This window comes from Bufo gargarizans, chromosome 5 (assembly GCF_014858855.1).
Source record: "Bufo gargarizans isolate SCDJY-AF-19 chromosome 5, ASM1485885v1, whole genome shotgun sequence".
NCBI lineage: Eukaryota > Metazoa > Chordata > Amphibia > Anura > Bufonidae > Bufo > Bufo gargarizans.
Genome location: NC_058084.1, coordinates 185,525,466 through 185,539,627, shown reverse-complemented (window position 1 = coordinate 185,539,627; position 14,162 = coordinate 185,525,466). Strand labels below are relative to the sequence as shown.

General features: G+C 43.6%; 1 protein-coding gene across 1 annotated transcript in view; it reads right to left on the bottom strand.

Moving 5' to 3' along the window:
* The window catches only part of CNTNAP2 (contactin associated protein 2), a 2,163,381-nt gene that overhangs the window by 68,978 nt on the left and 2,080,241 nt on the right, over positions 1-14,162 (bottom strand). Inside the window, exon 22 of the mRNA XM_044295439.1 lies at positions 4,088-4,181. Within this exon, the coding sequence (XP_044151374.1) occupies positions 4,088-4,181 (94 nt within the window). The remainder of the gene's footprint in view (positions 1-4,087; positions 4,182-14,162) is intronic.

Below are 14,162 nucleotides of genomic sequence, written 5' to 3'. Positions count from 1 at the left end.
TATCTATCTATCTATCTATCTTTCCAACTATCTATCTATCTATCTATCTATCCTTCCTTGACAACAGCCACCCCATTATATTTTTCTGATCTATTCAGGTAGAGTGGGGTAGTTTTTATCCACGATTATGGCCACATTGCTTAGACAAATGCAATATTAAAAGGCACAAGCTCACACATATGAAAATATTCTCCTCCAGAACTGGAAACCGCCAAAGCACCTATAGCATCGCCCACTGGGTAAAGCTGATTGACGAAGACTTTCTCCATTACAAGTTGACATTTGCTTAGATGTGTTTCAGAAAATATGGGATCCACATCTTAGTGCATAAACAGACAGAATACAAACTAGGCTGTTAGATTACAAGTCTAACCAAATGGAGTTAAACCATTAAAGTATTGAATTAAGCTACTGTATGTATATGAATGGACACTGGGGCAGACTTTGAACTTCAAGTGGCGGGTATGAATCCACTGTGCCACGTGTCCTACCTCCTCTAAGGGCGTTGTCTAAGTGAACTCCTCGATCTTCACAGTATGATGGTGGGGATAGACTTTCCCGAGGGGAACACCAGTTCGCTATCTCTTGAGGAGGATAGGCACACAAGGCAGCTGGTCCAGGCGGACCAGGAGGTACCTGAGAAAGGTACCAGAGGTACAGGCATTGTCAGCAGGCTGAGTCATTACCAGGAGCAACAGTGCAGGACCAAAGGCAGAGGCGAAGTCAGACAGGCAATAGGTCAGGGCAGGCGGCACAGGTAAAGGTTAGGCAATCCGGGTCATCAACAGGAGAGTCAAGACAAGCAGGCAGGGATCAAACAGGTAGCAGAGTCAAGGAACACAAGCGGATATCAGAAACTTTAGCAGGACACAAGGACCTTGACACTGAGGCATCTGGGAAGGAGGCTGAACCACTTATATATGTGCAGTAGGGCTAGGATTGGTTGGTGAGGTCACATGATCCAACCCATAAAACACAGAAAGTGACGTGCGCCGACCCTTAAGGAAATGCTGCAGGAAACAAGCAGCGAGCATGCTGTGGCCAGGGCTTAAAAGAAACACTGGCAGCAGATCACTGCTGAACACAGTGCCTGGGACCGCAGTGGTAAGCAGGGGAAAAAACAGGAAAAAAGGAGATGCAGGAAAAAAAAACTATGTTGTAGGTGTGTCCAAATTGACAGAAGATGGGGGCAACACATGTAGGCAGGGACAAGAGAAGCAGGCAAGGCCAGTAAAACGGCAGTGCAGCACAAAATACCACCACTGCAGAACAAAATTCCACAGTGCAGCACAAAATAATGCTGCCCCCAGCTGTTTAGTACCCCTTGTCACTAATAAACATTACCTACCCCCTTCCTGCTACCCAATAGGCAATTTACCTTCCTAATTTTACCTAATACTAGGAAAAGAAGGATGTAAGATTGGTGTTAAAACTTGGAATGAAGTTGGACAGTTATACTGTAGGAACATGGGACAATGTGCTTATTTTTCAAAGGTATGGACAAGGGAAACAGCAAGAGAAGTCTGAGGCCAGGTTTTTTTTTTGCCTATATAGTGTCAGTGTTAAAAATCCAGTACTCCATATTACATCCGAAGTGCCAGAAGTCCAATGCCTTCTCCAGTTATAGTAAATTTTTTATGCTATAAAGCCAGCATTGTGGTGATGTTGTTATTATGGTCATGAAGCACCTTTAGGACATTACAGAAAAATCACAAAATCCAGCTCTACTGTTAACTTGTGGGGCATTACTGCCATCTGCTGTTCTCAACTGATATTACATATTTTTCATTTTATGTATAAATTTGGAATTTCAAATGCTTATTTCATGTTTATCAGCTAGTGCATTTTTGTATATGTTATATTTTGACATAAACAACATTGATAATTATTTTAAGATGTATTGGTGTGTTAACAGCAAGTATACAAACAAAAAGGTATTTTTTTCTGTTGCTCATCAGTGCTTAACATATTTTTCAGAACTGTATACCCACATCAGTCCCTGTCTTCACATTTGAGTCTTTCTCATACACTAGGGTCAAGTATAAAAGTATGTATTTAAAGTGTGAAAAGAAACTGTATACCAGTGTTACCGCTGCTTTTATCTAGGAACTGTCTTGTGGCCCATACTTTTCATTAAACCCATCCATATAGAGATCTTATCAGCTTCAAAGCCTTCTAAGGCTATGTTCACATCGGTTGTGAATTTTCTGTTTTTAAAAAGTAGGAAAAAAAAGAGACAGAAGTACCAGACCCGACACATGACAGAGGGCAACAGTGCCCAACAGACCCCATTGACTATAATAGGATCTGTTGGGTTTCCATCATTCTGCAAGACAAGTTCTATTCCATTCCTTGTCAGGCCTGTGAATATACTAGGAAATAGTTACAGTATATAATGCATACTTGACAAGTACCACAATGTGGCCTCCAGGAGGCCAGAGCGTGGCATAATGCGGTCCTTTTCACAGAACAGACCACATCCTGTTTTCTATCTGCAGTTCATTCCCCTAAATGTGTGCTTAGATGTTGAGGCAGAGTCCTATGACATAGCATCCTTGTGCCACATACAGTTACCCTTAAAGGGGTTTTCTAGGCTCTTGATATTAATGACCATCCACAGGGTCTGACACAACACCCCCCCACCAATCAGCTGTTTTCAGCAGCCTCTGGCACTGGAACTAGCACAGCTCCATTTAAAGTGTAGTGGTCATGCTGGCTTACTACAGCTCAGCTCTTGCCCACTTCAATGGGAGCTGAGCTGCAGTAACCAAGCACAGCCTGTTTCACTCAAAGTGCTAGTTCCAGATCAAAGGCTACAGGGAACAGCTATTCGGTGGGGCTGCTGCATGTTGGCCCCTCACTGATTGGATATTAATGACCTATCCTGAGGATGTCATAAATATCAGGATCCTAAAGAACCTCTTTAATTCAGCGCTGCTTTCTAAGTGGTTCCTAGAAGGCTTCTCTGGTGTCCATATTTGCCAGGAATTCATGACGTCTAGCCTTTTCCAGGAGACTCCCAGATGTTTCATGTGTATTGGCAAGTATGATTTAATCTTACATGACCATGTTGTCCAGTTGCTGCCAAGGGATGTTACGTTAGAATGGGCAAGATATCAATATGATCTGTAGTGATTGGTAGATGAGGCCATAAAAGGTTACATTCGTATGGAGGCATATCAGGGAGTCCTAGTACCTAGGCCTGGATGAGCACATGATCATAGTATGATTGTTACATAGGTATATTACAAGTTTTTTTTTGTGTATTCTCACTTATTACACCCCCAATGGACCACCATAAATGATAACACCACTAGGCCACCGGTGATTGGAAGTTTGCTAGACTACAAGGGATTGCAAAGAATTGGATCTCTAGGAATTACAAGACCACATAGTTTGTTGGACTGTTTGAGGTTACAGTGCAGTTGGACCATCCAGGTTTTATCAGACTACTGGACTGTTGAAGGAATCTGGCTGTTTAATCCACTAGTGGACACTGGTTGTATGACTGACCAACACAGATTAGAAGTTGGCAGTGCTATTTCAAAGCTATTAGCTATGATAGTCTGACTTCACATGTAGTATTTGGTGTCACAGCCAGAGACTTTTGGGTTCCATCAATGGCTGCGTGTGACCGATACCTCTGCATCCGCTTATTCTACTATATGCCTCTAGTCACAGCTTTGATAGTTCTAAATTGTGATTCCCAGGTTTTGTGCATCAGGGTTCAGAAATTACAAACTATGTTGGATCCCAATTCTGTTCATACATAAGCCAGTTTCTGAATGTCTTCCTTCAGGTTATAGCTGTACATAAAATAACCAGCTGCAATCCTTTACCATAACCATGCCATTCCACAACCCAGTGATCTAAATGACCTTTCTTGATAAAGAGATATATTGAACATTGTCTTAGGTGACACGGGAAAAATGTGTCTGCCATTGGGGAACACAAGCTCTCTGGAAAATATTTACCTCAGTAATAATTTCATGCTGATGCTCCTCAATGTAATCCATAAAGTACAGTTATAGTAGGGTGACACAGTCCTGCAGAGCCTGTATTTCATGACTGTGAACACTTCACTTACCTAACACTCTTCCCAAGAAAAGGGCCTTTGGTCCATTAAACTGTGTCTCAGAAGAAGGAGGCAGGCTGTATGTTGCTGGAGAGTAATGATCAAGCTGAGGAACGAGAATAAGAGAGAGGCAAGAGGAAAGTGAGACGGGAGTTTAAATAAAACCGCTGACATTATATTTAATCAAATCAGCTCTTTTTAATATCACATTGTCCTGATGATTCCTTTCCCAATACATGTCTGACCACAAGAAGAATTTATGCCCTTGAAAATGAAGGTGAGCTATTAATTTAGCAAGACGAGAACGTCTCGCCCTTGTATTTCTCAAGCAAGAGCAATATGGGTGCAATGCAATAGATATATGCAGATATATACTTTGTCACATTTGTAAATCATACGATAAACTTAAACTACTGCATAATATTATGCCAAGTGTAATCCAATCATATAAAATGCTAAATGTGAACCGACACAAGTATGAAAGCTAGCTGCAGTTGCCCACTATGGAAAAGCCCCTTTTTGATCTCTGCATTTCAAAAGAGAAAACTTTTTTCATTTTTCCATCAACATAGCTGTATGAGGGCTTGTTTTATGCAGGGCAAGTTGTATTTTTAATGCCACCATTTTGGGGCAAAACAGTGCAACTTTAAAAACAATTTTGGGGGTCACAGTATGAAAAATCAAACCACTGCTTTCAGATTTTTTTTAAGATGTTCACTATGTGGCAATAATGACATTTTAACTTCATTATGTGGGAGATATCACATTTATATGGTTTTATTATGTTTTATTATTTTTAAAAAATATTATTTTAAAAAAATTTAAAAAAGATAGCTTTGTGTTGCCTTATTCTGAAACCCACAACTTTTATATTTTTCTGCCGATGGCAGTGTGTTAGGGCTTGTTGTTTGTGGGGACTGCATAACAGTTGCAGACATGTAAATGGACCCTCCACTGAGACAAAAAAAAAACAATAACATGCTCTCCTCACCATAATTATCCTGAGGTTAAAACACCTTTTCTTTCATTAACAGTGGCAAAATGACAACCACAGTAATCATAAGGGATGTACAAATGATCATGCAGTTTCAGTAGAATTTAGATTATTATTATTTTTTAAATAATGGAAACATGAATTACTATTACATTAAGATCATAATACGATAACTTTGTGTAGCTTAACCCGTAAAAGTAACTTAAAGGTTTGTGTTTTTCTACTGGTTCAAAACGTTCTTCAGAAAAAGACAATTAAGATCTCTGTAGTGAATAAGCTGGCCATTATTTTCACTTCATCATTTGTATCCCATATGGGAAATGATATATACTGTACACTACTCACAAAAAGTTAGGGATATATTTGGCTTGTGGGTGAAATTTGAGGATGAACCTAAAATACACTCTAACCTTTACAGGTGAACTTAATGTGACCTTCTCTAAAGTTTTGATTGCATATGTGGCTGAGAGGTACATTACGAGGTCACCGTATAGCAATTTTACCGTTGGCCAGTTTTACAGGTCCCAAAAATTATGCATGCACCGTACAGAAAAGAACAAGTGATTATGTAGCTGGAGGTATATTTGACAGTCAATATATATCAATTTTGCTGCAGGCCAGTGGACTACAGGCCCCCAAAAATATGCCTCTTTCACACTTGCGTTGTCCGGATCCGGCGTGTACTCCACTTGCCGGAATTACACACCGGATTCGGAAAAACACAAGTGTACTGAAAGCATTTGAAGACGGATCCGTCTTCAAAATGCTTTCAGTGTTACTATGGCAGCCAGGACGCTATTAAAGTCCTGGTTGCCATAGTAGGAGCGGGGACCGGGGGAGCAGCATACTTACAGTCCGTGCTGCTTCCGGGGCGCTCCAGAATGACGTCAGAGCGCCCCAATGCGCATGGATGACGTGCCATGCGATCACGTCATCCATGCGCCTGGGGCGCCCTGACGTCACTCTGGAGCGCCCCGGGAGCCGCACGGACGGTAAGTATGCTGCTCCCCCGCTCCCCACTACACTTTACCATGACTGCCAGGACTTTAGCGTCCCGGCAGCCATGGTAACCATTCAGAAAAAGCTAAACGTCGGATCCGGCAATGCGCCGAAACGACGTTTAGCTTAAGGCCGGATCCGGATCAATGCCTTTCAATGGGCATTAATTCCGGATCCGGCCTTGCGGCAAGTCTTCAGGATTTTTGGTCGGAGCAAAAAGCGCAGCATGCTGCTGTATTTTCTCCGGCCAAAAAACGTTCCGGTCCGGAACTGAAGACATCCTGATGCATCCTGAACGGATTTCACTCCATTCAGAATGCATTAGGATAAAACTGATCAGGATTCTTCCGGCATAGAGCCCCGACGACGGAACTCTATGCCGGAAGAAAAGAACGCAGGTGTGAAAGAGCCCTTAGGCGGTCATTGAATATAAATTTTACTGCAGGCCAGTACAAATACATGTCAAATACATATGTTTAAAAGAACTAAAAATATAAAATTGGATTAAAAACATGGCTAACAAAATCCCCCCCTTGAATAAACCCCAAATGACAATAGGTGAAATTTGATAACACATGGTCATCACAGGTGTTGAATTCCTCTGTGGACCCAACAATTAGGCATTCACCGTACAAAAAATATCAAGGGATTATGTGGCTGGGAGGAATATTAGATGGTCATTGGATATCATTTTTACTGCAGGCCAGTGGACTACATCCCCCAAAAATTATTAATTCACTGGACAGAAAACATCAAGTGATTATGTGCCTACAAGTATATTAGATGGTCATTGGATATCAATTTTATTGCAGGTCAGTGGACTACAGGCCCCAAAAATTATTCATTCACCGTACAGAAAAGAACAATTGATAATGTGGCTGGGAGGTACATTAGGTGGTCAGTGTATAACAATTTTACTGTTGGCCAGTTAGATTACAGGCCCCAAAAATTATGCATTCACCGTACAGAAAAGATCAAGTGTTTATGTGGCTGGAGAAATATTAGACAGTCATTGGATATCAATTTTACTGCAGGCCAGTGGACTACAGGCCCTAAAAATTATTCATTCACCGGACAGAAAGCATCAAGTGATTATGTGCCTGGAAGTATATTAGATGGTCATTGGATATCAATTTTATTGCAGGCCAGTGGACTACACACCCCAAAAATCCCCCCTCTTGAATGAACCCCAAATGATAATAGGTGAAATTCGATAACACGTGGTCATCACAGGTGTTGAATTCCACCGAGGACCCAACAATTAGGCATTCACCAGACAGAAAAGATCAAGTGATGATGTGGCTGGAGGTATATTAGACGGTCAATGGATATCAATTTTACTGCAGGCCAGTGGACTATAGGCCCCAAAAATTATTAATTCACCGTACAGAAAAGAACAATTGATAAAGTGGCTGAGAGGTACATTAGGCGGTCACTGTATAACAATTTTACTGTTGGCGAGTTAGATTACAGACCCCAAAAATCATGCAATTACCATATATAAAAGATCAAGTGATTATGTGGCTGGAGGTATATTAGACGGTCAATAGATATAAATTTTGCTGCAGGCTAGTGGACTACAGGCCCCCAAAATTACTCATTCACCAGACAGAAAACATCAAGTGATTATGTGGCTGGAGGAATATAAGATGGTCAATGGACATAAATTTTACTGCAGGCCAGTACAAATACATGTCAAATACATATGTTTAAAAGAACTAAAAATATAAAATTAGATTAAAAACTTGGCTAACGAAATCCCCCCTCTTGGCAATAGGTGAAATTCAATGGTAATAGGTGAAATTCAATTAAACGTGGTCGTCATAGGTGTTGAATTCCTGAGATCCGTGCCTCATTTATTTTTAGAAATGTGAGGTAGTCCACACTGTCGTGAGGTAAGCTAGTGCGCTTATCGGTCACAATCCCCCCTGCTGTGCTGAATGTCCTTTCGGACAGGACACTCGACAAGAGGCAAGCCAAATGTTCCTTGGCAAATTGTGCCAGCTCTGGCCACAGGTAAAGGCTGTACACCCAGTAGTCAAGGGGTTCCTCGATTCTCAGAGCATCCACATCGGCCGTTAACCCGATGTAGTTGGACACCTGTTGGTCTAAGCATTCCCTGAGGCTGGATTGGGAGGGTGGCTGTCGATGGGTTGGCTGCAAGAATGATCTCATATACGAAGTGACCAACACATCTTCAAACTGCCCTCTTCTTGCATGCGCTGTAGGATTGGTACCCGCAACTGTTTCTCTGTGGGTGGAAATTCCTCTGCCAGCGCCCGCAAAAGCAGAATGCAGCATAGAGAATGCAAGGCCTGGAAATGCTGCATTCTGACAGACCTCTGTGATGCTGGTAACATGTACGCCATTTTGTGTTTGTACCGGGGGTCTAAGTACGTTGCCACCCAGCACTGGTCCTTGCCCTTTATGCTTTTTATACAGGGGTCCCTTTTCAAACACTGGAGCATGAAGGCCCCCATTTGCACTAAATTGGAAGCGGTGGAGCAGCCTGGCCCCTGCTCATCGCCCAGGAGAATGTCGTTCTCGGTCTCCTCCCCCCAGCCCCGGACAACACCAGGGATCCCAGAAAAGTTTAAAGCGTGCTCTTCTTGTTCCTCCTCCTCCCCCCAGGCACCATCATCCTCTGATTCCTCTTCAGGGAATTCATTCAGCATTGCGACTTCCTCATCTTCCTGCTCCTTGACGGCTTGATCATTGACACGATGCAATGCATGCTCCAGAAAGAAGGCGTAAGGTACGATGCCACTGATGGCGCCCTGGCTCCGACTGAACAGTTTGGTGATCTCATCAAATGTCCGCAGAAGTCTGGCACAGTGCGAAAAAAAACCAAGCTCCCCAGAACCTCTCCTGCCTCAGTGTTCGTAAAGATAGTCGTTAACGGCACGTTTCTGCTGGAGCAGCCTATTAAGCGTATACAAGGTGGAGTTCCAGCATGTCGGGCAGTCACAAATCAGACGTCTGACAGGCAAGTGGTGTCGCTGCTAAATGTCAGCAACACGAGCCATGGCATTGTAAGATCTTCTAAAATGGCCATAGATTTTCCTGGCCTGCTGCAAGACGTCCTGGACCTAGGGCTATTTGGCAATGAATCGCTGCACGACTAAGTTCAGGATGTGTGCCATGCACGACACATGTGTCATTTTGCCCTGTTTCAGCACGCTCAGCAGATTGGCACCGTTGCCGCACACCACTATAACAACTGTCAAATTGATCGGCCTGTGACCACAGAGCAAAAAGGAGTGCAGGACCGGTGTGGCTCTTGGCTTCCAGGCACAACAGCCGCAGCACAGCATGGCAATGTCTCACCTGGCACATCGAATAGGTTCTGGGGAGCTGGGGGGGTGCAGCGGAAGAGGCAGTAGCAGTGGAAAAGGAGGAGTCAGCCGAGGAGGAGACGGAGGATGGAGTAGGAGGAGGAGGAGAAGAAGAGGCAGGACTGCATGCAATCTGTGGTGGTAACACCAAATCCACACGGGTACCACAGGTTGCATGCTTGACAGCTGTCAGAAGATTCACCCAATGGGCAGGAAAAGTTATGTACCTTCCCTGCCCGTGTTTGCTAGACCACGTGCCTCTGAACATGGCCATATAGCTCTGGGATGCCCTTCTAGGAGAAATATTTCCTTCCGGGGACCTTCCATTGCGGTGTGCCAATGGCCTCAAATTTTCTAAAGGCCTTCAAGTCCACCAGTTTATTTGGTATTAGTTGGCGGGCTAGCGGTTTCGACAAGCCGGCAGTCAGCCGTTGGGCAAGAGGGTTTCCTGCGTCATCAACTTTTTACGTTACATTTGGGCCACAGAAGCCTGCCTTTTGCTAGATGAGCGCGACAACGGCACGGTGAAAGGTGGAGTGGAATGCAAATGGAAGGAGAAGAGGCAGAACGTGGAGTGCCGGGAATGTGGCTTTGTGGGTTCTGATGGTGTTGCTCCCACTGGGCTCGGTGATGAAAGGTCAGGTGCCTTATTAAGGCAGTCGTCCCTAAATGAGTGTTTGGTTTACCGTGACAGCACATGCTGCAGATGGCAACACTATTGTCAGCAGCTGACACGTTAAAAAAAGCCCACACTGCAAAGTCATGTGCCGGCGTCCTGGGATCGCCAGATGTGTCCGTGCATGGTGGATGGCTCGCTCCAGATACATTTGCAGTCTGCTTTTTTCCTCCTGTGCACTGCCGGTTCTGCCTGCTTCTCCTCCCTATCTGCTGCTTCGTCTCTCCCTCTGAACTCCCCTCCTCTTCCCCTCTTGTGGGCACCCACGTGACGTCCATCGACACGTCATCATTGTCACCTTCACCACTACTGACATTAGAGATCTCAGAGTAGCCCACCCTCCTTGGGCTGATCCGGGTACTGTCGTCAGACCGCTGGGTGGCGGACGTTGCTACCTTCTCTTCCTCACCCAATGCTAAGAATGGCTGCATATCAGTAAGGTCTGGGAATGGATGGGAAAATAATTCCTCTGACTTCAAGTGAAGAGGCTATGGTGGTGGTCGTGGTAGTGTCTTTGGGGTGCACACAGCAGAAAGTTAGGAGGGTGCTGATACAGAGAATGAGGAGGGTGCAGAAGCGGAAGGCTGAGTGAGCCACTCAACCAACTCTGGTGCATCCTTTGACTTAATCTCACGCACCTTCTCTAACTTCTCACTTAGGCTCCGGCCTGGTGTACCTACCACCCCTGCGGAATGGCCTGCCTCTTCCTCTGCCTGTCATTTTCAAAATGACACTGTGACAAAGTCCCCTATAGAAGAGCAGTATTTGTGGAAGCAGGTATATAGAACCCCTTAATGATTATTTGCTGGAAGCAGGAATATCAAACCCCTTATTCATTTTTTTTTTTGGGGGGGAGGGGGCAACAGGTATATCAGACCAGTTGATAGCTGCGGTATCTCAGCAGAACCGCATACAACTGCTGCACAATACAAATGCACTATATAGAAAGTATATTATAGGTATATCACACCCCTGCCTCAATCAGTTTTTTTGGGGGGCAACTGGTATATCATACCAGTTGCAATTAGTTGTTCCAATAGCGTTTGTCCCTCTGTATAGCTGTAGTATCTCAGCAGAACCGCACACAACTGCTGCACAATACAAATGCACTATAATATACTTTCTATGTTAGAAAGTATATTATAAGTATATCACACCCCTCTGTATGTCAAACCTATCGATAGCACACCTATACCAGTCCGTAAAAGGACTTTTGTGGCCCTATTAGCTAGCGTTTGGTGTCCCTAACAGTCTTTCCCTGCTTCACACAGCAACCTCTCCCTAGACTGGCAAAAGACTTAATGTAAAACGGCGGCCAGATTGGGTTTATTTATAGGGTAGGGGATGTGTCCATGTGCTGAAACATCTCAACTGGCTGTCCTGTACCACCTGATGGATGTGTCATGGGTCAAAGTTCTGCACAATGCAAAAGAATATGGCGCTGGTGGACATTGCCATGAGCGAATCAACAAAGTTCGCCTCGAAACGACCGCTGGGCAAACCGCAAGGCCATCTCTACTCACATTCCCTAATAGCTAAGTGTGTTATAAGGTTGATTCCCAAGTGAAAGGTCACTGGTTTGAATTGAGGAGCAGCCATGAAGAATTTTTCCCAAGAATAGAGACAGAGCATCATCCAGTTCATCGATAGCGGTATCTCAGCCAAGAAAATTGCCAAACTACCTTATGTGATTGCCATGACAGTTGGAAGAATATGAAATGAAGTCCGTCCATCCCTTACAAAGCCAAAAGGTGGACGTCCAGGCAAAATATCAGAGTCAACAAGTCGGCTCATCACAAGGTCAATCAGTTCTGGTGCGACAAACACGGCAGTGGAAGTGGCTCATATGCTTCGTAATAATGAGATCACAGATGTCCATGCAATCACCGTGCGACGAGCATTACACAAGTATGGCATGGTGGCCTGAAAAAAGGTGAAAAAGCATTGACTTCAGTATCGTCATAAGAATCATCAGCTTGGGTTTGCAAAAAAGTATGGACAGTGGACAGTCGAAGACTAGAAACTGGTGACTTAGAGCTCTGAAACGAAAATCAATAGACTGGGCTCTGATGGGTGCACATGGGTCTGGAAGAAACGAGGGAAAAGGGCGTTAACGAATCGAGAAATTGAAGGAACTGTCAAGTTCAGTGGAGAAAGCCTGATGATATGAGGTTGTTTCACAGCTAAAGATGCTGGATATTTTTTGATCAGGATCGATGGTGGTCTCAATGCTGAGCTATATGTGAGTATCCTACAAGATGAGTTACTTTTTTACGTTCGAGTACTATGGGTATAAAAAGGACAACCTAGTGTTTCAGCAGGACAATGACCCAAAGCATATGTCAAGATTGGCGAAGAAACTGTTCAGTGACAATGAAGTAGAAGTGCTGGATTGGCCCCCACAGTCCTCAGACCTCAACCCAATCGAATACTTGTGGGTAGAGTCAAAGAAAAAGCTGTATTCATACCCAAGTGAGTCGACCAGTATGCACCAACATTAGGAATGTGTAGAAGAGACCTGAGAACAGATTTCAGTCAAGACATGCTTGAATCTGATCGAGAGCATGCCCACAAGGATTCAGGCTGTGTTAACAGCCAAAGGTGGATTTTAAAAATACTAACAAAATAATTAAAATTGAGAATTTTAGGAGCAAAACAGTAACAATGCAGTTACATGACAAGAATCTGCATAACTAATCATATGCTAAATAGTTGCAAGTCCAATTTATTTATGAGATAGCCAAAATGAATGTCTATAAAATTATGACAGTCTCACGTTCAAAGCTGTAGTGTATGGTGAGATATGGAGCCTGAAAGTCAAAAGTTCAAAACATTGCTACCCCTTTGCTCGTCAGTGTATATATCGATATACACTCACCTAAAGAATTATTAGGAACACCATACTAATACGGTGTTGGACCCCCTTCAGAACTGCCTTAATTCTACATGGCATTGATTCAACAAGGTGCTGATAGCATTCTTTATAAATGTTGGCCCATATTGATAGGATAGCATCTTGCAGTTGATGGAGATTTGAGGGATGCACATCCAGGGCACGAAGCTCCCGTTCCACCACATCCCAAAGATGCTCTATTGGGTTGAGATCTGGTGACTGTGGGGGCCATTTTAGTACAGTGAACTCATTGTCATGTTCAAGAAACCAATTTGAAATGATTTGAGATTTGTGACATGGTGCATTATCCTGCTGGAAGTAGCCATCAGAGGATGGGTACATGGTGGCCATGAAGGGATGGACATGGTCAGAAACAATGCTCAGGTAGCCCATGGCATTTAAACGATGGCCGATTGGCACTAAGGGGCCTAAAGTGTGCCCAGAAAACATCCCCCACACCATTACACCACCACCACCAGCCTGCACAGTGGTAACAAGGCATGATGGATACATGTTCTCATTCTGTTTACGCCAAATTCGGACTCTACCATTTGAATGTCTCAACAGAAATTGAGACTCATCAGACCAGGCAACATTTTTCCAGTCTTCAACAGTCCAATTTTGGTGAGCTCGTGCAAATTGTAGCCACTTTTTCCTATTTGTAGTGGAGATGAGTGGTACCCGATGGGGTCTTCTGCTGTTGTAGCCCACCTTTTTTTCCCATTCTGACATTCAGTTTGGAGTTCAGGAGATTGTCTTGACCAGGACCACAACCCTACATGCATTGAAGCAACTGACATGTGATTGGTTGACTAGATAATCGCATTAATGAGAAATAGAACAGGTGTTCCTAATAATTCTTTAGGTGAGTGTATATACTTACACTAAGATTATGTGCTTTCCTTCTCCCTCAGCTTAAACAGACAGAAGCCCAGATCAGTACAAATGAGATGCACTTGCACCATCTAGTGGCAAATATTTAATTTGTTACATGCTATAGCTCTAGCTGTAATAGGACCATGTTCTCTTCTGACATAGTATTATTAGGAAATGACCTTGAGCCAGGTTCTGGGTACATTAATAAATATTGATGCTGTTCTAATATTATTATCTGCTTTTCATTGATTGTCTTGTTGCAGTCTCTATATAGTATTACTATTCTTACGGATAACCTAATGACAAGGGAACTA